Source organism: Diceros bicornis, chromosome 2 (assembly GCF_020826845.1).
Source record: "Diceros bicornis minor isolate mBicDic1 chromosome 2, mDicBic1.mat.cur, whole genome shotgun sequence".
Classification (NCBI taxonomy): domain Eukaryota; kingdom Metazoa; phylum Chordata; class Mammalia; order Perissodactyla; family Rhinocerotidae; genus Diceros; species Diceros bicornis.
In genome coordinates, this window is record NC_080741.1 from 43,681,949 (window position 1) to 43,705,685 (window position 23,737).

At 39.7% G+C, this 23,737-nt stretch overlaps 1 protein-coding gene across 4 annotated transcripts in view; it reads right to left on the reverse strand.

Annotated features, from left to right (window-relative positions):
* The window catches only part of ULK4 (unc-51 like kinase 4), a 530,581-nt gene that overhangs the window by 89,932 nt on the left and 416,912 nt on the right, over positions 1 to 23,737 (reverse strand). For 3 of the 4 annotated variants that reach the window (XM_058555650.1, XM_058555625.1, XM_058555621.1), the window contains exon 35: positions 19,358 to 19,543. The exons of the other annotated variant lie outside the window; for it this stretch is intronic. In XM_058555650.1, coding sequence (XP_058411633.1) covers positions 19,358 to 19,543 — 186 coding nt within the window. The remainder of the gene's footprint in view (positions 1 to 19,357; positions 19,544 to 23,737) is intronic. 4 annotated transcript variants of the gene reach the window in all.

The window sequence follows — 23,737 nt, forward strand, 5'->3', positions numbered from 1 at the left end:
AACAGATAAGAAAACTCTTGTACTTTCTGCTAGGCTGTTTCACAGGTTTATTTAATCAATATTCTCTTCCTGATATTTCTCTTCTAGTGCTGCTCAAAGATTCTCCCCTTGTGAATTCTTTCCTAGATAAATCAGCCTTTTAGAGATACAACCTACGCAGTTATATCAATTTAGAATATTATCATTTTCAAATATAAGAAAAATTAAGAAATAAAAAAAGATCTTCAAAAGTAGGTGTTAGCAGGACTTCCAGAAATAAATGGACGAAAATAAATTAGAGTTCAGTGCTTTTCCCCACAAGCGTAACTGAAAGTACTATATGGAACTGGCTAAAGACAGACTGGATTCTGAAAAGGAAATCGCTCAGACCCAAATCTTTTTTATGGCGTCAGTAACTACCCATTCTAGATTTCCAGGAGCAGCCTCTACAGCTTCTCAAAGGATGCACACAGGACCACCTGGGGGACCATGTTAAAGCGCAGATTCTGGGCGGGGCCTGAGATCTCGCATTTCAAATAAGCCTCCTAGTAACGAAGCTGCTGCAGGTCTGGGATCACATTTTGAGTAACAGAGGGCTAGAGGCCCTGTTAACTCCATCACACCATCAGACTACCCTGAGAGGACACTATTTCAGCATTTTCACTACACTCTGGATTCTGAATCCAGAAACGCTTTTTGCTGGATAATCTCAATATCTGGTCTGGAAATCTAGTTGTCCTACTAGGGCATGCCATGAGTAAGCGCTTCTTCACGTCACAGTAAATAGTGACACTTGCCTCATTTAAGAGAAAGAAGAAGGGAATAAACTTGACAATATGTGGCAGCCCTCACAACTTTGAACTTCAATGCAAGTTCGGTGAAGCAAATTCAAAATACCCTCAAATAACCAGCGGATATTTTTCATGTCCTAATGTTTTTAGAATTATGTGGGCAGAAAGTAATACAGATTTGGGAAATAGGACAACTAAACTTTCCGGTGAAGCCAGGAAATTAACATAATATAGGAATAAAAACGAGGATGAGGATGTTGATGATAATGCCAACAGCACTAGTTACCACTTTTGAGCAGTTATGTGCCGGCACATGCTGAGCACTTAGCTTACACTCTCTCATTTAGACCTCACAATGGTCTTATGGCGGAAATATTATTTATATTTTTTATATCACCAAACTTGACACTCAGCGAAGGTAGGTTACTTGTCCAATTGTTTACTAAATAAAAGTGAGACTTGAACCCAAAGCTGCCTAAACCCCCAAGCCTCTTCACCATTATGCTAAATGAGCTCTTTTACTATGAATGCAGAACAAGCACTTTGTAAAAGTTCAGTCTTCATCTACCTCAATGTAAAGACGACTCCATCATAAGGTTATATCAAATAAACTAGAGGCTTTTAAAAATAAAATTAAGACAACTTTCTTGATTAAAGACACAAATCAAGTTGGTTTAAATCAAATACTCCATAATGAAAAGTGAATCATTCAAGAACCATTTGAATAGATTCACTGTTTATCTCAACAAAAAGTGATCCGTTAATGACACATCTGACAGGCTGCACAGGTTAAATCTTTTAATCTAGAAAAAATGGACAGTCTCACACACCAGGCTAACAATAGCACCATTGCAAAGGCTGGAGATGCTCTCAAAGCAAACAGCAAGCAGCATTTAGGGTATTCAGGCTCCCTATAGCAGACAGTCCTTAGGACCAGAGAAGGAATCCCAGTCAAATGGCTTCATGGCTTTTCTAGGAATGCATTTCCATTCTCGAAATCCTCTTAAGACTTACTTCAATGGAAACGGAAGGAACCTTGGGCCAACGAATTTGCTGGTGGTTCCCATTAGCTCAGCAAACAAAGAGAGACCAACCATTTAAGTTAAATATGAGGGAAAGAGGGTGAGGTGGTCTTTTATTTGTACATTCTAACATTGGAAATATATGGTAACTCCCCAGGAAATATGTACTTCCATGAGTAATATTATACATTTTATGTTTTAAACAGTACAAAACAATCATATTTATTTAGTCTAAATAAATAGGTGAAAGCATCTAGTTCAATAGATTCTACACATGAAATATCCAAAACACCTATCTTTGGAAAATATGGCCGAATATACATGTACACACACACACACACACTTGTGTATACACTTACTTTATACTTATTTACTTACTTTATGCTTATTTACACTTATATATATACTTATTGTGTGTACATTACCTCCACAGGAGAACAATTTGCATTTAGATATACAAGAAGTATATATATATATACACTTACACATATACCCTATAAGCAATTTGGTCTCCTGTGAGAGATGTTCACGTGTCACAGTTTGAATGTTCTGTCTTTTTTCTCTATGCCAAGAGGGTATTTAATTTGGGTGGATCACGAGACCTGTGGCGCTAATATCACGTTCCCATGAAGGGCTGTTGGATTTCCTGTATCCATCTGCCACAATTCTCAACATTTCTCTCACTCTGTGTTCAGAAAGAACTCTTCAAGTTGGTTTTATAAATAATTCACTTGGCTTTTGTCAGAGTTTATTCTGTTATTCAATCCCTCTACTGGGTTTTAAAATTTGAAAGTCATGTTTTGTTTTATGGATGCAATAATATTTCAAGTCTTTGTGAGGATACTAATTAGAATTTTTTTTACGTATTATTTCATTTTTTTTCTGTGGCCATTGGCTTTTTTGGTTCACCTGTGGTCACTCTTTGGCTATGGACTTTCCTCAAATGTCCAGTGATTCTTCCTTGCTCATATTCATAAATGAAGATCTATATGAGTGAATACTGGTAGCCTGATGAGCTACCTCAGGAATTTTTAGGATCTCACTTTGATTTCCTTGGGGAATTTCCTCCTAAGTGGATGCGGCTGAGAGCTGTGGGCAGCCTGGGGGGTTGGTAGTGAGAAAAGAAGGAAAAATAAATAAAGACTTAAATTCAAAGGAGGCACAGGGACGGAAAGTGGAGCATCCACTTTGGTGGAGGGCAGTGGCTCTGGGGAGCCAGGGCAGCCCAGCCCAGAATTCAGTTACTCTTGTGCCCACCATGGTGCACCTTGGGGAAGATCCTGTGGTGAGCAGCTCCAAGAATGGGGCTGGGGCTCTGCCCTTCCTCTGAGCCTCTGCTGTCCCTGAGCCGGGGATTCTTCCAGAGCTTCTCAGTATGCCTGTTTCTTTGCCTACGGTGGTCTGTGGTCTTTTCAATTCCCAATACTATTTCTGTTAAACTGACTGCATCTTCTAGAAATTTCCCAAATTAGGCATCTATTACTGATAACTTTCCTTCTTCTCAAATTGTGCATTTTCACTTATTTTTATACTTATTTTGATCATTTCAATGGAATTTTGGGAGGCAATCAAGGTAAACACATGAACTTTTTTTTTTAAATAATTTTATTTATTTATTTATTTTCCCCCAAAGCCCCAGTAGATAGTTGTATGTCATAGTTGCACATCCTTCTAGTTGCTGTATGTGGGACACGGCCTCAGCATGGCTGGAGAAGCAGTGCATCGGTGCACGCCTGGGATCCGAACCCGGGCCACCAGCAGCAGAGCACGCGCATTTAACCGCTAAGCCACGGGGCCGGCCCAACACATCAACTTTTCACCATCATGATTTAAAATCTCAACTCATTTAGAAATATATATCAGTATACGGTACGTGTTTATGGACATGTGAGTATACACATACATATATGTCGTGTGTGTGTCTAGAAAGAAATAAAACCAAATGTTAATTATGGTAATGTATGGGTTATAACTTTAAGGATGACATTATTTTCTTCTTAAATATTTCCCCAGTTTTCTACCATAACTGTATATTTCGTTTTGTTTGATGCTGTAATTTTTTATAACAAAGTCACATACCATAAAATTCATCATTTTAAAATGTACAATTCCGTGGTTTTTAGTATACAGGCATACCTTGGAGATATTGCAGGTTTGCTTCCAGACCATTGCAATAAGGCAAATATCGCAATACAGCAAGTCACACAAATTTTTTGGTTTCCCAGTGCATATGAAAGTTATGTTTAAACTATACTGTAGTTTACTAAGTGTACAATAGCATTATGTCTAAAAAACAACAATGTATATAACTTAATTAAAAAATATTTTATTGCTGGGGCCAGCCTGGTGGCGTAGGAGTTAAGTTCGCGCACTCCGCTTTGGCGGCCCAGGGTTCACAGGTTCAGATCCTGGGCGTGGACCAAGGCACCACTGGTCAAGCCATGCTGTGGCAGTGTCTCATATAAAGTAGAGGAAGATGGGCATGGATGCTAGCTCAGGGCCAATCTTCCTCAGCAAAAAGAGGAGGATTGGCAACGGATTAGCCCAGGGCTGATCTTCCTCACAAAAAAAATCTTTATTGCTAAAAAATGCTAACCATCATCTGAGTCTTCAGCAAGTCAAATCCTTTTGCTGGTGGAGGGTCTTGTAAAATAACGCAGTATCTGTGAAGTGCAATAAGACAAGGTATGCCTGTATTCACAGAAGTGTGTAACCATCACCACAATTGGTTTTAGAACACCTTCATCATCCCCCCAAAAAACTCTGTATCCATTAGCAGTCACTCTCCATTCTCCTCTCTCTCTAGACCTGGGCAACCACTAATCTTTCTGTCTCTATAGATTTGTCTATTCTAGTATTTCACATAAATGGAATCATTAAGTATGTGGCACTTTCTGTCTGACTTCTTTCACTTAGCATAATGCTCTCAAGATTCATCCATGTTGTAGCATCTATCAGTTATTTCATTCCTTTTTATGGCTGAATAATATTTCATTGCATGGATATACCACATTTTATTTATCCATTCATCAGTTGACGGACATTTGGGTTGCTTCCACTTTTTGGCTATTATGAACAATGCTGCTATGCACTTTATGTACAAATTGTGTATTATTTTTATAATTAAAAAATGCTTCAGAAAAATTACAAAAATATCTTTTCAAAAATAGTCAATAGGGGCCGGCCCGGTGGCGCAAGCGGTTAAGTGCGCGCGCTCCGCTGCGGTGGCCCGGGGTTCGCTGGTTCGGATCCCGGGCACGCACCGACGCACTGCTTGGTAAGCCATGCTGTGGCGGCGTCCCATATAAAGTGGAGGAAGATAGGCACCGATGTTAGCCCAGGGCCGTCTTCCTCAGCAAAAAAAGAGGAGGATTGGCGGATGTTAGCTCAGGGCTGATCTCCTCACAAAAAAAAAAAAAAAAAAAAAAAGTCAATAAGTCAAACTTTTCATTAATGTAAACTGGCTTTGCTCCTATTACTCTAAAACATATAGTTTTACTATACTCTTAAAAGCTGTTTAATACCTGCAAATACCTCGATAGAATAAACTAACTAGGAATAAGCAGACATTCTTGCATTAATTGCTGGTCAACTAATAAATCAAATATTTTCAACATGGTGAAGGTACATTGATGTTAACAATTTCTATGGTACTTACAATCATTATTTCAGAACAGTAGGCCTTCCTTTTAAGAATATCATCTTAGAATATATTTCATTCTGTCACATGCAACACTCAGAAAACAATACTTGTGCACTAAATTAAAACCTACCCAGGCCACGAAAAGAGAAAAAAAAAAATCTATTTCACCACCCACTCATAGAGTGCAACCTTTCGAAAGCGATTATTTCCATTACATTTTCATCAGGGACTGGCAAAGAAAAGTATATCATGTTATTAGAGAGCCTGGAAGTGTAATGACTTCCAGGTTGCTAAGCAACGCTGCAATGGTAAAGGCCCCGGTACCTGTGATCTCTAGAGACACTCTCAAATTTCATTAAAACCCACTCATAACCACTACACAAAAGGTCCATGTGGAGTTTATAAACAGGCTTCGTTTCTTGACATAATAATGATGGCATAAAAAAAAGCCAAGTGGCATCAAAACTTTTGTGGTACTTAAAACCAAATATTTTGGAGACCCAATTAACGAAATCTATAAGGCTTCTAGAGGTTTTTCATAGAAAAAAAGCAAGTACTATCAGTTTATAGTAAATAGAAGTATTTAATATCCTGAAAAAAATTAAACTCGGTAAAACTCTGAGATTCTCTTTGAAGAAAGGATAAATATGTTCAGTGTACAAATGGGGAAGGGAGGCAAGGATAATTTGAAATGATAGTCCCAATCATTATTTGCTTCAAGGAGGGTCATGAGAGTGGCATGCTTTCAAATGAAATAGGAAAGCAAGACGCCACAAGAAATAATTCTCAGGAACACTTTCAAAACATTTTTTTTAGGATCTGCCCCGGTGGCGTAGCGGTTAAGTGCACGCACTCCGCTGCAGCAGCCCAAGGCTTGCAGGTTCGGATCCCGGGCGCGCACCAACGCACCACTTGGCAAGTCATGTTGTGGTGTCGTCCCACATAAAGTAGAGGAAGATGGGGACAGATGTTAGTCCAGGGCCAATATTCCTCAGCAAAAGGAGGAGGATTGGCATCGGATATTAGCTAGGGGCTAATCTTCCTCACAAAACAAACAAACAAAAAAAACATTTCCTTTAGCAATGGTGTTGGAAAAAGCTAATCCCTGAAACAGAGAAAGTCATGAGAGGTCTCAGTAACAAACCCGTGTCTATCACCGGGATGCTGGTCTAGGATGTTTGGCTCAACTCCCTGAGATGCTAACAAGACTTGGTTTCTCTGTACTGTACATGCGGGCCACCTAACCTCCTCATCTAGCTCCTAAAGTTCTAAGGAGAAATAGCGGAAGGAGATCATGTGGTCGGCTCAGCCTTACTTTTCAAATCTATAAATCATAATATTAAAAGATCAAAGTAAACTGACAAAGGTCAGAAGAGTCATTTATTGTGATGGTTGGTTTTAAAGGCAAATTCTTAAGAAGAAACTATGCCTGGATGTGGGATCATCAGATTTGCTAAGCTGAAAGAGTAGTTACAGAGTGGCAGAGGGTTCTTATTACCCAAATATTTATTTTCAATATCCAAGACCCCAGAAACTGACTGACTCGGGAAGCACATGTCCTTGGGGCATGAATAAGTTCACTGATAAATTGATGGATGGTTCGCTCTCAAGCACTCACCACAGAAGTGCCTATCCAGGCCTAGGCAAAATGTTTCTTATTAGTCAGCATCTTTGTGATACACAAATAAATTGCAAAGTGAAAATTCAAATCTTGCAAAAGACAAGGAATTTCATTAAATCATTGCCACTGATGGTGGAATAATCACACCCAAAGCCTTTGATGAGTGAAGATCTGACAGACAAGACGGGGTGATCACCAGCTGAAGAAGAGAAAAATCTCTTCAAGAACAGGACAGGCACTTCAAAAGGGTATACTAATTTGAATAGCAATGGAAAATTAATGAAGACCTTAAACAGTTATGCAAAAAGTACCCCATTTTATGACGGTGCTGGGAAGGCTAAATATGAAGGCTGTTATAATGTGCCATCATGCAATTTTGATAATGTGAAAGATGACACACAAAAAAGCCTAGAATCACTGGTCGAGCCCCATGCAACAGAGTGAAAGGACCTAGCTACAGGCCACTTGGCAGGGTTCAGGTGGGAACTGCACACTCAGAGTAAGACCAGTCCTCTGCTGACTCTCATGGGCAGGGGGATGTCAGGACACAAGCACTCTGGGTAGGTCACCTCTGTCCTAGATGGAGTCAGGAGAAGTCCCAGAACTCTGCAGGCTCCAGCAAGGTTCTCGCCCTCACTCATAACCCCACCCATCCTGTCTTCCCCAGAACAGTCGAGGCCAATCTCATGACGCACTTTATCCTAGTTTATGGTGTTCACTACACAAAGCCCAGGTTTCCCAGGTCACCCCCCTTCCCTTGGGCTCTCATCCCCACTGGGCTCTGTGCACCCCTTTCTTGGACCCCTTGTTCACCCCTCCTCTTGAACCTTGTCCATTGTGCCCTTTGGACAGTCACCAGCAAAATCTCCTGCATCCTCAATCTCTCCCCAGGATGTTCCCTTCACTTTCTTGCTCTCTCTCACACTGTTGAACCACTGGGCCTGGAGGTGGCTTCTCGGTTCTCATTGCTGCTCCCTGATCATTCTCCATCCCTCCTCTATAACACACCACCCCCCACTCCCAGCTTTAAATCTAATGTCACCAGAGAATACCACCTGCTACTCTTCCCTGTTACCGTTATCTGTGGATCACTGGGAACCCAGCTCCCTGTCCTTGTCTTCAACACTACTCATGTCACAGCACTTGGTCCTTCTAGCACCACTCAGTTCTTTGGCTTTCCCTCCAATGATCTTGTCCTCCTCCACACTTCTGACACTCACTCCTGTGGTTTTACCCTAGACTTGGTCATTACCATTAACTGGCAGCCCTCCAGAATCCACATTCAGACATCCCACATTCTGATCACTATCTCCCACTGTTCCTCTCTCCAGTTCAGACCTCTCTTACTTGGAAATCCAGGCCTATAGATCAAACAGCCAACTCGACATTTCCATTTGGATGTCTGACAGGTATCTCAAACATAACATGTCCAAAACTGAGCTCCTGACTTCCCCTCACCTCCTAAACCAGCTCCTCCTAAGTTTTAGCCATCTAGGTTTTGGCAAGGCCAAAATCGGAATCATCTTTGACTATTCTCTTTGTCTCACAGCCCATAGCTAATTAGATTAGATATTATGTTGCTCTACTTTCAAGATTTATCCAAAACCCAACCACTCCAAGCCATGATCAGGACTCTCCTCGGTTCCGGTAACCTCCTGACATCTCTTATCCCTCACCCTCTTCAATGACTATTCTCAATTCAGCAACCAGATCATCTCAACCCCCTGCTCAAAACCTTCCAAAGGCTCCCATCTCACCCAGGACAAATGCCAGTCTTTATAAGGGCTTACAGGGCCTTAATGAATTCCTCCCTCCACCACACTCCCTTCCCGTTATCTCCCTCACATCTTATGTGTCTCCTACCTGCTCACTCTGCTCTGGACACACTGGCTTCCTTGTGGGTCCTAGCACATGCTGGGTATGTACCTGCCTTGCAGCCTTAGCAACCGCTGTCCCCTGCCCAGAGTGCCCTGCTCCATATATTCTCTGGCTGCTTCCTCTACTGCCTTTAGGTCTTTACTCAGATGTCATCTCACTGTGGCCTTCCCTGGCCACTTCATCTAAGGTTGCAAATGCCCTGCTGTACTTCCTGTCTTTCTTTCCTTCTATATTCTTCTTCTTAGTGGTGTCACTATCTAAAATATAACATAGTTTACTTAATAAATGTGGTTATCATCTCTCTCTCTCCCCAGTAAGCCCCAGCAGAGCAGGGATTTTTGTCTGTTTTGGTCACTGCTGTATCCCCAGCATCTAGAACTTTGTCTGCCAGCAAGCAGGTGATCAATAGCTACTTGTTGAATGAATGGTCACTCTGTCTTAGTGAAGACTTTTTCTGCATAATATTACAAAATGCTAAATAACTCATTATCAGAATGCCTTCACAATGTTGTTAAAAGACAAAATCAATTCATTTTAATAAATTTTAGTTTTAGTTTTCGAGATCAAGTCCCAACCAAACATTTTGTCATTATTTGCCATAATTGTGAGGTGGCTAGTTTAAATGAATTTACATTAAATGGTTAGTTTTCCCGTATCACTTATTCTGGAACAATGTTGCAAAACCATATACCTAAACCTAGTAAAGTACTTCTTTGACTGAATTCAAAACACTAGCTTCAAAGAGACAAGAGGTCATAATACATCTTTAAATTCAACTTATCTAGCAGCTTGAATTTAAAATACTCTCTCGGATAGATATTTTAAATATCAACTGAAATTTTTTTTTTATCTTTAGATTTTTCAAGGTTCTTTGTTACATACAGTGTATCTACTTGAAAACAATCTTTTTAAGGAAAGAAACGTATTCCTATGAATATAATATAGATATTAACTATTGTTTCTTTCAGCAGATGGAATTCATTTCTTAAAATTAATATAGATTATGTAAAAGAAAATTATATTTTAAATATTATTTTAAAAATAAAAAATTAGGAACATTTAATGTAGGTGTTCATAAGGAAAGGGCCCCCAGAAAAATTTTCTTTGCTGTCTGCATCCACAAGGAAGTATTTTTCAAACATGTTCATTCTAATACTTAACAGGCTTTGAATGCTCACTGTTTTGAGAATGGTCTTGTTGAAAGCATGTCATTAAAGAAATCCCACTTTACCAAGAGAGTCTGTAGCATTCTGCACGGCAACAGCTGCACAGTGGGGTTGATGATGGTCAGAATGATCACTAAAAATCAGGAGAACTCCATAGTAACTCATAATCACCATAATTTGAACCAGATAATAAGGCCCTATTAATAGAAATATTAAAGGTTTAAATAAACAAATCATTCCTCACAGTAAGCTACTTTTTTTTTTCTTTTCTTTTTTTCCTCCTTGGTTGTTAGAAGGCTATAGAACATAACGTTGGGGACACTCCTAACGAATTAATCTTGTGGAAAGAAGCAGTATTCCTGGCAAGTCTTCTCTCTTTTTGAGGGATATTATATCTGTTACCAAGGAGAGCAGATTGGCCCTGTCGAGATTTTAAATGTTCCCTCTCTCACACTTAAAAATTAACTATCTCTTTTGCTCCATGAACGTTATTCCATTTTTATAGTATTTACCCTTTGCTTTAAAAAGTTGTAGGGAATACAGATATTCACACAGTGCCAGTGTATCTCTCCAAGGATTACCTAGTAATCGCAAAAGGAAACATGTCTCTGCATGATGGAGAGATGTGGCAGACATCCCCTTAACCAAGCAATCAAACTTAGCATCACTGAAAGTGGGCCAGCCTGGCATCACATGCTTCCTAATGGGATGCAATCTGAAGGACCATTACCAATGAGATATTTTAACCAAAAATGTTAGGAGGAAACAATCATACTATTCCAGAATGCTAGACATTCAACCAGACAACTGACTCTGGCTCTTCAAAAAGTTAATTTCATAGGGGGAAAAAAAAAAAAGGCAAAAAGACACTGCTAGATTAAAAGAGACTAAGAAAACAATTAAATTCAGTATGTGAGCTTTCATTGGAATATGGCTTTAAAAATAGCTCTAAAACTCATTTTTTTGACAACTAGGAAAATTAAATATGAACTGGATATTAATATTATGAAATTGTTATTAATTTTCTTGGGTGTGATAATGTTATTATAGTTAGGGGCCAAGTGTCATGATGCCTTTATATGATTCAGAAAACACACACACAAAGAAATAAAAAGTATGGTAAAATGAATGATAATTCTTGATTGCACAGGTGTTCATTGTACTATTCTTTCAACTTTTCTGTGGTTTTGAAACTTTTCATAATAAGACGGTGAGTAAAACTATTATCAATGACAAAGGAAATCTGAAAAAGGAGAAGGCTCTTTAGAGACAGTAGGGAACAAATTTTATTTGCCAGAATTTCTGCAAGAGGGCAGGGGAGCTGAGTCTCTTGAAACAAGAAGTCAGAGAGAGGTAAATTAAGCTGCCCAGGGACCACAAACATCAGATTGAGAAAGAGGACAGGAAGGCAACCAGCCCAGTCATGAGGAGTCTCCTGTGAAAAGGGGAGGATGGAGCAGACGCTTGTAGAAAATGTGAGGGAGAATGAGACATACTCAAAGTGGATTTTAAGGAAGGTTTCTCTGTGACATGTACATCCTCAGGAAACCTATGACAAAGATCCACATGCTTCCTTAGGATCTTAAGGTGGACTGTTGTTTCACTCAGTTCACACAGAATCAACACAGAAGTCTCAGTCCTGAGAGTGACTGGCCATAAATGACTCTATTCCACTGGCCATTTGCTTCCTGATTCTGTCTTGCTCAAAATCTCAGGAATGTTTCCTCAGGGAATTAAGAAAAATTCTAGGCCAGATATTTCTTTTCTTTGTTGGAAAGAGACAGCTAAATCATTCAAAGAGTTCCCAATTAACTTGTGATCCTATGGCAATCACTGGTAGAGAATGCTTATCTAGTGTAACTACATAGTTACAATGTAAGTATGGATTTTGGGAATACCCCTCTCAGAAACTCTTAAGAGCATCCTCATAGGGTTTCAGGAAAACCTTCTAAGGGACCAGATTTCACAAAAATTGATTACATTTACTTTTTACTCTTTTAAGTATATACTGTTTCTTTTAAAAATTTCACCAGTTTCACACCAATCTCCCTGTTTTTCCTTTAAGAAAATACATCAAGAACAGAAGGTCTTACCATGAGAAAAATAAGCTAGGAGGGAGAGAGGAATCATTTTGCCTTTCTTATACGTCAAGGAATATTTCCTTTTTTTTGCTGAGGAAGATTTGCCCTGAGCCAACATCTGTTGCCAATCTTCCTCTTTTTGTATGTGGGTCACCACCACAACATGGCTGCTGATGAGTGGTGTAGGTCTGCACCCGGGAACCAAACCTGAGCTGCTGAAGTGGAGGGCACCAAACTTAACCACTAGGCCACCAAGGCTATTCCACAAGGAATATCTCTTTACTTGTCTAAGGAATTTAGGTCCTATCTGATTCTATATCTACAACTCATCCTGGTCTCAAAATAGAAAAAGAATGGCTTTCCTCATTGGTCTTGTCGAAGCTTTAAAGACTCTGCACGTGAAGAAATGCTGTTACGCTGATTTTCAGCAACAGAGCAGCTCTGTTCCCATGTGGAATGAAAAGGACCAGGGGACCTACATGAGAATTTGGAAGGAAAATGATGGTGAGCATAGTAAGATTTTCTGAAAGCCATGGGGTAAAGGGTCTCCAAGAGATGTGGCAGATATTTGTAGTAATCTTTAATACTAATCATCTTCAGAGAGTGAGCCCAAATCGCACTCCTGCTGCCTCTACTGATGGGCAAGCAACAGCAGTTAGTAACGTCAGCATGTTACAATCACCCTCCCACAGATCGCTTCTCTGCTTTCATAGAGTAGTCAACAGTATATGCTTAGGCTAGGTTTACAGAACAAGTTTGTGGTGGTTTATGTGTAGTCAATATTTTGAGTGTCGGAGTAAGCTAGCTTTAATTAAGAGACAAGTAGCTAATCTACAACATTATTCGGGGAAAACTCCCATTGATATCAAGTTTAAGGGATAGGTGAACTTGGGAGCGACTTGAAGGATTGCCATCACACTTTTAAAGCTAGAGCACAAAGTATAATTAAAAAGCCTCCCAGCTTCCTGGTAAATTACAATAGATAATTAAATTCTTAGGTTTCCCCAACATTCTCTGGATGTTCTAAATACAGACCAAACAAGGAAGAGTGCCCCAGGGGCAAAACATATCCCAACTCCATTAGCACAAATTCAACATCCTATTTCTTGACTCTGTTAGTGAGACTTGTGGTTTTAGAAAATAACTTATCACAAGATTGAGACTTTAAACAGATATTTCAAGAATCCATGGCCTTTTGTGTGATTCATAGGGAGAGATCTGCCACATTATTCCTCAAGACAGCTCTCTAATAACCATGGTTTGCCAGTACTGACATACTCATTACCCGGCCTTGTAAACTATGGAGCCAAGTGTACTTCAGAGTCACCCTCTCTGAAACGATCCATGCTCGTTCAGCTTCAGGGGAAGGAGGGCACTCCTCCATCAGGGTTTAAAAAGAGATTGCCCCACAGTACAGCACCTTCTTCTGGGTGCTCCTGGAAGTGCTCCTGCAGGCAGTGTGCACTTAATGAATGTCCTTTGAGGTAGGTCTTCAAGGAACTTGTCTTTCCCTCCTAACTCTTACAATCAAGAGGCTGCATTTATCAGGACTCCTTAATCCAATTATTGACACCAGGTAACAAATCTAGAATGTTTCTACGTCTCCATCAAATCTGGTTCCTCCAGTCCACGGAGGCCAGCCTGAGAGACCAGCCTCCTTAAAGTCACAGGAAATCTCTGCTCACATTCTTTACATCTCTCAACTTCCTGTCCTGTATGCATCTGCCTATCCAATCTCATCCACTCCTCAGAAACTTGGCAGGGATACTGCAGAGAAGACTGAAACATCAGACTGTGGACTAACTAAATGGCTTTCAACGTCCCTCTCAGTCTGACCTACACATCTATAAAGCACTAAATTGAGCTCACAATATACACTGAAGACCAAAAATGAACAATTGCCAATAGCAGAGTGTAGATTTTACAGACACTTCTAATTCCACTCAGTAGATACTTATTAAATACCAATTAGGGCCGGCCCCATGGCTCAGCAGTTAACTGCGCGCGCTCCGCTACTGCGCGAACTCCGCGGCTCGGGTTCGGATCCTGGGTGCGCACTGACGCACCGCTTCTCCGGCCATGCTGAGGCCGCGTCCCACATACAGCAACTAGAAGGATGTGCAACTATGACATACAACTATCTACTGGGGCTTTGGGGAAAAAAAAAGGAGGAGGAATGGCAATAGATGTTAGCTCAGAGCCGGTCTTCCTCAGCAAAAAGAGGAGGATTAGCATGGATGTTAGCTCAGGGCTGATCTTCCTCACAAAAAAATAAATGAATAAAAATAAATACCGATTATATGCCAAGTACTATGACAAAGCTTTATTTCTATAATGAATTCATTCTTCATTTTTTTTTTTTTGTGAGGAAGATCAGCCCTGAGCTAACATCCATGACAATCCTCCTCTTTTTGCTGAGGAAGACTGGCCCTGAGCTAACATCTATTGCCATTCCTCCTCCTTTTTATTTTTTTCCCTTTTTCTCCCCAAAGCCCCATAGATAGTTGTATGTCATCGTTGCACATCCTTCTAGTTGCCGTATGTGGGACGCAGCCTCAGCATGGCCGGACAAGCAGTGCGTCGGTGCATGCCTGGGATCCGAACCCAGGCCGCCAGTAGCGAAGCGTGCACACTTAACCGCTAAGCCACGGGGCTGGCCCCTACAAAGCTTTATTTCTCAGTAAAGATCACTGGAATTCAATTGAGATGCTGCCACTGCCCTTTTGTTTCAGAGACCAGAATTTCCTAATTCCAACAATAGTGTCAAAACTCCAAATGCTATTAAAACCCATGTTTGGTACCCTCTGGCCTTTCATGGCCCTTTTCTTACATCTCCCACTCTAGCCTCATGGATTTTGTGGCCTTTGCTCAGGATGTGCTTCTTCCTGTTTCATGCCTGGATAAAATACATCCTTCTCCACTCAGCTCAAACACCACGTCCTTGCCAACTTCCTCTCCAAAGGGATTGTTCTTGTGGAATTTTGCTGGTTCCTCCACTGTAGCACTGATTGCATTCTGCAGTGTAATGAAGCTGCGTGTTTCTCTGTCTCTCCAGTTAGATATCCTTGAGAGCAGCGAATAGGAAGATCACGTCTTACTGTCGCAGTATCCCCAGTGCAGTGCTTGCACATAGTGATAACTCTATTACTTATTTTTCCATGAATGAAAGAATGAATCTCTTAGGTGCCTTCTAGACCAAAATTCAGTCAAATTCAGCTTGAAGAATGCCCTTAGAGTCCAAATCAGTGCTGGGCAGAGCAGCTGCAAGGCAGCCAGTTACTTGGAAAGGGCACAAGCTAGGGGCAATTCAACTTGGGCTGATACCAGCTCTGCCATTTCCTAGTTAGTGACCTTGGGAACGTAACTTAAGCTCTTCGAGCCTTAGTTTTTAACCTAAAGAATGGGAATAATCACTGGAGTTGACCTCTAAGGTTGCTGTGAAGATTAAATGAGATAATGCACCAGAAGGTTCAAAAACATATTTGGGGGCAAAACCTGACCTAACACAGGGACTATCACACAGTTATAAACAACATCTGCTGACAACATTTTTTTTTTTTTTAAATTTTATTTATTTATTTATTTTTCCCCTCAAAGCCCCAGTAGATAGTTGTATGTCATAGCTGCACATCCTTCTAGTTGCTGTACGTGGGACACGGCCTCAGCACGGCCCGAGAAGCGGTGCGTCGGTGCGCGCCCAGGATCCGAACCAGGGTTGCCAGCAGCAGAGCGTGCGCGCTTAACCACTAAGCCACGGGGCCGGCCCTGCTGACTACCTTTTATGGGTCAGACACTGTAACATGTTGAAGATACAATGATGAACAACACCACATCATTACCCTCAACAAGGGTAATGTGAAGGTGATAGCAGAAAGTAAGCCGACTGCTACAAAACAATGTTTAGTAAGGACAGGGAGCAGAGAGACAGAGAGGAGGAAGGACCAGATGAGTCTGGGAGTGGGGGCTGGCGTCATTCAACTCTTTGGGTAAGCTGCTGCTATTTCTCTCCAAACGTACCGAACTCAGTACAAGTTTAAGCAGAACTGAGTTTCAGGATAGGCAAGTTCAAGGCCCCAGCTGAATTAAGTGGGCCCTGGAATCCTTGATTGTGTGTTTTGTACAACTCGAACCCAACACTGATTTACCCAAGGGTAATCTAGAAAGCTTTCGGAAGATTTTAAAACACTTATTACAGGGGCTGGCCCTGTGGTATACTGGTTAAGTTCACGCACTCCACTTTGGCAGCCCGGGGTTCAGGGGTTTGGACCCAGGTGTGGACCTACACACGGCTCATCAAAGCCGTGCCGCGCAGCACCCCACACACAAAATAGAGGAAGACTGGCAACAGACGTTAGCTCAGAGCCAATCTTCCTCACAAAAAAAATAAAATAAAAACACTTATTACAGACAGCTGGCCTGCAAACACTATGGGAATTCTTGAACAGGTAAATTAGAAACGTCCAGGGCTTAGAGTGACCACCTGGAGTATCCTCCATGACACAGTAGGAAACAGTGTATTTGACTCTTGGGACTGTCCGGGCTGTTTTTCTTGCTAAATAATCACTGTAATTTCAGCCTAGGACATTTTTGTATCTTGCTTTCTAAATACTGCATGAAAAGGTTCCATGGTTCCTTGGAGGAACAGTTGATTCCAGGGCTGGTGCAGAGAAAAGGCAGAAGATGACCCTGGAATATCATGTTAAGATGGAAAGTGCTCAAAAAAAAAAAAAAAAAAAATGATGAGGGCACATCAAAAGACACAGCAGATACCCAGAAAGGGTTCCCATTGGCCAAATATGGGACAGCAGTGGATTACCACTCACTGAATAAAAGAAAAATCTGAGTCGATCCTGATAAAGAGAGAGAAGAAAAAAATAAATGGGGCAGAAAAGGTGGAAACAACCCAAATGTCCATCAATAAATGAATAGATCAAAAAAAAAAAGTGGTAAAAACACAATGGAATATTATCAGCCTTAAAAAGAAATGAAATTGTGATACATTCTATAACATGAATAAATCTTGAAAACATTATGCTAAGTGAAATAAACCAGACATAAAGGGGCAAATATTGTATGATTCCATTTATATGAAGTACCTAGAGTAGTCAAATTCATAGAGACAGAGAACAGCGGTTACCAGTGGCTGGGAGGAGGGGAATGAGGAGTTACTCTTCAGTGGGTAGAATTTCTTTTGGGATGACAAAAAAGTTCTGTGGATGGATGGTGGCGACAGCTGCACAACAATGTGAATATACTTAATGCCACTGAACTAGATAATTAAAAATGGTTAAAATGGTAAATTTTATGTTGTGTATATTTTATCACAATTAAAAAAAAAAAAGAGAGAATGAGCAGCACCAGAAACTACGTCTGTTTTCACATACACAGGTAAAAGTCACTTGGATTCAACTTTTCTTCCACAAACAAACGCTACCTGGCTCCATATGTAGCAGGTCAGAAACCATAAGGAAATCATTTTAGGAAGTAAAATAAGCTAAAGGATGGTGAAGTCTGGTTACTTTGACCTGTTGGGGTCTAATTTGTTTTCTGCCTGATACATTTGATCAGTGTTTTAGAAAATGATGTAATTTATATCCAAAGACAGGTCCATGATCCACAATTCTGAAACCTAGAAAGCTCTGAAAAGCAAAACTTTTTTTCACAAGTTTGGTTCCAAAACATATCTGGTGGCAAAACCTGATCTAACCCACATGGGGCCATGCCTAGTCTTTATTTACCCACTTGATGTGAACGTTCATACATTTTACAGCAGAAATATTAGCATGCTTGATGATGGCACGGCCCAGTGTCACCTATGAGAGTCATATCATATTATGTATGATGTACATGGTGACATACCATCTCCAAGATTTACTGTCCCCAGAAGTATTTATCCTACACTTTGGGAGACTCGCCTAGAACGTCATCGTCCTGTCACTCAGGTAATGACTCCGTTGACCCAGTCTCGTTAGGGGAGGGGGAAGACATGGCTGTACAAAAGCATAATATAGTGGGGAGGGTAAATCTCTGTATCTCCCTTCTAGTTCTGTCACTCATAACCTGTCACATAGATTTAGCCGGGTCATGCACTGCAGCTGTCTATTTATCAAATCGGCACAAAAGTCATCTTGAATATAACTCTCCGGAGGATCCATAGCCTCCACTGCCGAAGGACCCCTCAAGATAATTGGATCTAGAAGTGAACACAGACAGACAAGCCAGAACACGACACAGACTAACGGGACCTCCACTCCTTTATTAATTTCAACAATAGCTACTGTAAACAATGGCCTTCAAAACCAGTAGAATGAGATTTGTTGTAAAAAGAAAATAAGTCAGTCTTCAAAAGTACTTTCAAATAAACATCAGTTATACATATATTTTTAAAAGGTAAAACAAATGAGGCAAAGGGAAAGTTTTTCCTGATAGTAGAATACTGGGAGTTGTTGGGAGTTAGAAAATCTTCATTTTGCAACCATTACAAAACTAAAAATAACTACATATTGATTGGACCAAGTGATCAAAATTAACATCACCAGTAAGGGGCAAATAGACATTGTGAGCCTCTGAATGTGACAGATTGAGAAGGACATATCTCTTCTGGGGCTTCCTGACCCTCATCATCAGGAACCATCAGATAGACCCAAACTGAGGGAGATTCTACAAAATACCCAGCCTATATTCTTCAAAAATGTCATGAAAGACAAAGAAAGCCTGCAGGACCATTCTAGATTAAAGACACATGTCTACTAAAATACATGATCGTGGACTGGATTCTATATCAGAAAAAAAAGCTATAAAGGACATTATTGGGACAGTTGACAGAATTGGAATACGGACAGCAGATTAGTGAAAGAACTGTATTAATGTTAAATTTCCCAATTTTGATTACAGTAGTTAAATTACAGTTGTTATCTAAACATTCTGTTAGATAATACACACTTATGTGTTAAGGGGTGAGGAGGCACAATGTCTCTAAACTACTCTCCAATAATTCAGAAAAAATATGTGAATATGCAGATAGGCAGAATATGGTAAATGTTAACAATGCGTGACTATGGGGAAAGGTAACTGGGAGTTCTTTTACTGATATTAGATCAAGGAGAACAACTACTCCCAGTCCACTGGCTGCCACTGAAGCCACCCATCCTGGCCCTGGTTTCTGTGTGGACTCACCATTCTTCTGAGAATCCTCAACAGAAGCTTCTGCTCCTTTGGGTCCTCCTTGAATGTCAGTAAATCAGCAAAGTTCTCTGCATTTTCAGGAGACAGGCTGTCCGGGTTTTCACCGCCATACAGCTGCACCAGTATAGACAGACACTTGGATGAAACCTCAAAAATTTCAGGATCCTCATTAAGAAGCTGAAAATTAACAAAAGGACTACTTAAGTTTCATCAAAGACGGTGTTGGTATTCCTCAAGAACTACAGTAAAATTTGGCTTCGTGACGGAACATCAGTCTGAGTACAGAGTTTGACTAATTTGAATATTTTTTTGAATGGATCTTTTTCAAAATGCATACAGTAACTCAAACAAGGATAAAGTATAAAATCAGAAGAAAGTCCTGCAGTCATTTCTCTAATCCACTGTAAAGAACGATCTGTAACAAGCAGAGGATCAATAAATATTTTATATGCATATCCAACACATGCATACCTACATACAGGTGTGTGTGTGTCTATGAGTGGAAACAGTCTAATTTTTCAGAGGCACATCCTTTACGTTTTTGCTTACTATTAACTTGCTTAGGAAAAATCCACTTCCTAGAAGATATTAAGGAATATTTTGAACTTGTCTGTGTCCAAATCATTACTGACTAAACAGATGGAAAGAAAGCACTTTTTCAGTATGTGTTAAAAGATATGATATAAAATAATAATTATACTATAAGCATTTTAACCTTTTTGTTTTATTTGTAACAGCTTTATTGAGATATAATTCCCACGCCATACAATTCACTCATTTAATGTGTACAATTCAATGGTTTTTAGTATATTCAGAGTTGTGCAATCATCACCAAAATCAACTTTAGAATTTTTTCATCACTCAAAAAGGAAACCCCAAACCCTTTAGCAGTCACCTTGCCATCATCTCGTCCTCCCCACCACCAGCCCTGTGCTGATCTGCTTTCTGTCTCTCTGCATTTGCCTATTCTGGACATTTCAGATACATGAAGTCATACAAAATATGATCCTTTGTGACTGGCTTCTTTCACTTAGCCTAATGTTTTCAAGATTTATCCATGCTGTAGCACGTATCAGGATTTCATTTCTTTTTTATTTTTTTATTTTTTTTAAACTCTTTTTTTGTGTGTGTGTGAGGAAGATCAGCCCTGAGCTAACATCCATGCTAATTCTCCTCTTTTTGCTGAGGAAGACCGGCTCTGAGCTGACATCTATTGCCAGTCCTCCTCCTTTTTTTCCCCAAAGCCCCAGTAGATAGTTGTATGTCATAGCTGCACATCCTTCTAGTTGCTGTATGTGGGACATGGCCTCAGCGTGGCCGGAGAAGTGGTGCGTCGGTGCGCACCCGGGATCGAACCCGGGCCGTCAGGAGCAGAGCACGCGCATTTAACCGCTAAGCCACGGGGCTGGCCCCAGGATTTCATTTCTTTGTATTGCCTAACAATATTTTGTTGTATGGATATACCACATTTTGCTTATCCATTCACCAGCTGATAGACATGTGAGTTGTTTTCACTTTTTGGCTATTATGAATAATACTGCTATGAACATTTGTGTATAAGTTTCTGTGCAGACATATGTTTTTTTCTCTTGGGATATACCTAGAAGTGGAATTGCTGGGTCACATGGGAACCCTATGTTTAACCTTTTGAGGAACTGCCAGACTGTTTTCCAAAGCTGCCATTAGCACCAGCAATGTATGAGGGTTCCAGTTTTTCCACATCTTCACCAACACTTGTTATCATCTGTCTTTTTAATTACAGCTATCGTAGAGCGTGTGGAGTGGTACCTCATTGTGGTTTTTCATTTGTATTTCCTTGTTGGTTAATGGTGTTGAGTATCTTTTCACATGCTTATTGGCCATTTGTATATCTTTGGAGAAATGTCTGTTCAGATCCTTTGCCCAGTTTGTTCCTCCACTGAATTGCTTTTACACTTTTGTTGAAAATCAGTTGGGCATGTTTGTGTGGGCCTAGTTCTGAGTTCCTTATTCTATTCCATCAACCTAGGTGTCTATCCCTCCATCAATAACACACTGCCCTGTTATTGTAGCTATATAATAAGCCTTGACACCAGGTAGAGTGTTTCTTCCCACTTTATTCATCTTTTTCAAATTATTTTAGCTGTTCTAAGACCTGTTATTTCTATATAAATTTTACAATAAGCTTGCCTATTTACAAAAAGCCTCACTGAAATCTTAACAGGAATTGCCTTAAAACCGTCTATCAAACTGGGGAGAATTGACATTTTTACTCTGTCGAGTCTTCTAACCCATGAACATGCTATGTCTTTCCATTTATGTGTGTATGTCTTTGATTTCTTTCATCAGCATTTTGTACTGATGAGGATATAGATTCTGTACATGTTTTGTTATATATATACATATATATATATGTAAGTACTTAATTTTCTTTGGAGCAATTATCAATGGTGCTTTTAATTTCTGTTTCCACATGTTCATTGTTAGCATATAGTAATACAATTGATTTTTGTTAATCTTATATCCTGCAACCTTGTTGAACTCACTTATTAATAGTAAGAGTGTTTTTGTAGATTCCTTGGAATTTTCTACATGGACAATTGTGCCATGTGCAAATAGGCATAGTTTTATTTCTTCCTTTCCAAACAGTATGCTTTTTATTTCTCTTCTTGCCTTATTGTGCTGGCTAGAACTTCGAGTATTATGTTGAATAAAAGTGTGGGGAGCAGCCACCCTTACCTTGTTCTTAATCATAGGGAGAAAGGATTCAGCCTTTCACCATTAAGTATGATGTTAGCTGTAGGTTTTTCATAGATGCTCTTTGTCAAGTTGAGGAAGTTCTCCCTCTAGTCCTAGTTTGATGAGAATTTTTATGGTGGGTGCTGGATTTTGTCAAACACTTTTTCTGCAATAATTGATATGATCATGTGATATTTCTTCTTTAGCTTCTTTATATGATAGAATACATTGATTTTTGAAGGTTGAACAAGCTTTGCAAATCTACAATAAATCTTGGTTGGTCATAGTGTTAATTCTTTTTATACGTTGCTGCTTTCAATTTGCTAATATTTTGTTGAAAATTTTTTGCACGTAAGTCTATGGGAGATAGTGGTCTACAGTTTTGGGTTACTTTTTGTCTTTTTTGGTTTTGTTTTGTTTTTGTAATTTCTTTGTCCGAGTTTAGTGTCAGGGTAATACTGTCTTTACAAAATGAGTTGGGAAATATTCCAACTCCTCTTAAAATTGGTGTTAAAAATTCTTTAAATGTTTGGTAGAATACTCCAGTGAAAGCATCTAGGCCTAGAGATTGCTTTTCAGGAGCTTTTAAATTACAAATTCAATTTCTTTAATGATTATTAAGGTGTTCATCTTGGTTGAGTTTTGGTAGTTTTTGAAGAATTGGTAAATTTCTTCTAATTTATAGAATTATGAGCATAAAATTGTTTAGAATACTCCTTTATTATCTTTTCAATGGCTGCAGATCTATACTGACATGTCCTGTTTCATTCCTTATATGGGTGATTTTTGTCTTTTTATTTTTCTCAGTTTGCTAGCGATTTTTCAATTTTGTTGATTTTTTTAAGTGTCAGGTTTTTGTTTCATTGATTTTTCTCTATTGTTTTCCTGTTTTCAATTTCATTTATTTCTCGTTTTATCATTATTATTTCCTCCTTTTTGCTTGCTTCAGGTTAATTTTGCTGTTCTTTTTCTAGTTTCTGGAGGTAGGAACTTAGATTATTGATTTAAGACCTTTCTCCTCTTTTTTTTTGGCCAAGGAAGATTTAGCCTGAGCTAACATCTGTTGCCAGTCTTCCTCTTTTTGCTTGAGGAAGATTCGCCCTGAGCTAACATCTGTGCCAGTCTTCCTCTATTTTGTATGTGGGTCGCCGCCACAGCATGGCCACCAATAAGTGATGTAGCTTCTCGCCCAGAAACTGAACCCGGACTGCTGAAGCACAACATGCTGAACCCAACCACTAGGCCATGAGGCCAGCCCATTTCCTCTTTTCTAATGTAAGCTTTTGTTACTATAAATTTTCCTCTCAGCACTGCTTTAGATGCATCCCACATATTTTGATATATTTTCATTTTCATTCAGTTCTATGCATTTTTAAGATTTCCTTTGAGGCTTCCTCTTTGACCCATGGATTATTTAGAAGTGTGTTTTCTTTTTAAGTGCTGGAAATTTTTCTACTGTCCTTCGGTTGTTGATTTCTAGTTTGATTCCATTGTGGTCAGAGAATACACTGTGTATTACTTGCATTTATTTTACATCTGTTGAGGTTTGCTTTATAGCCCAGGATGTGGTCTATATTGGTGAATGTTCCATGGGTACGTTAAAAAAAAAATGTGTGTTCTACTGTTGTTGGGAAGAGTGTTCTATATATGTCA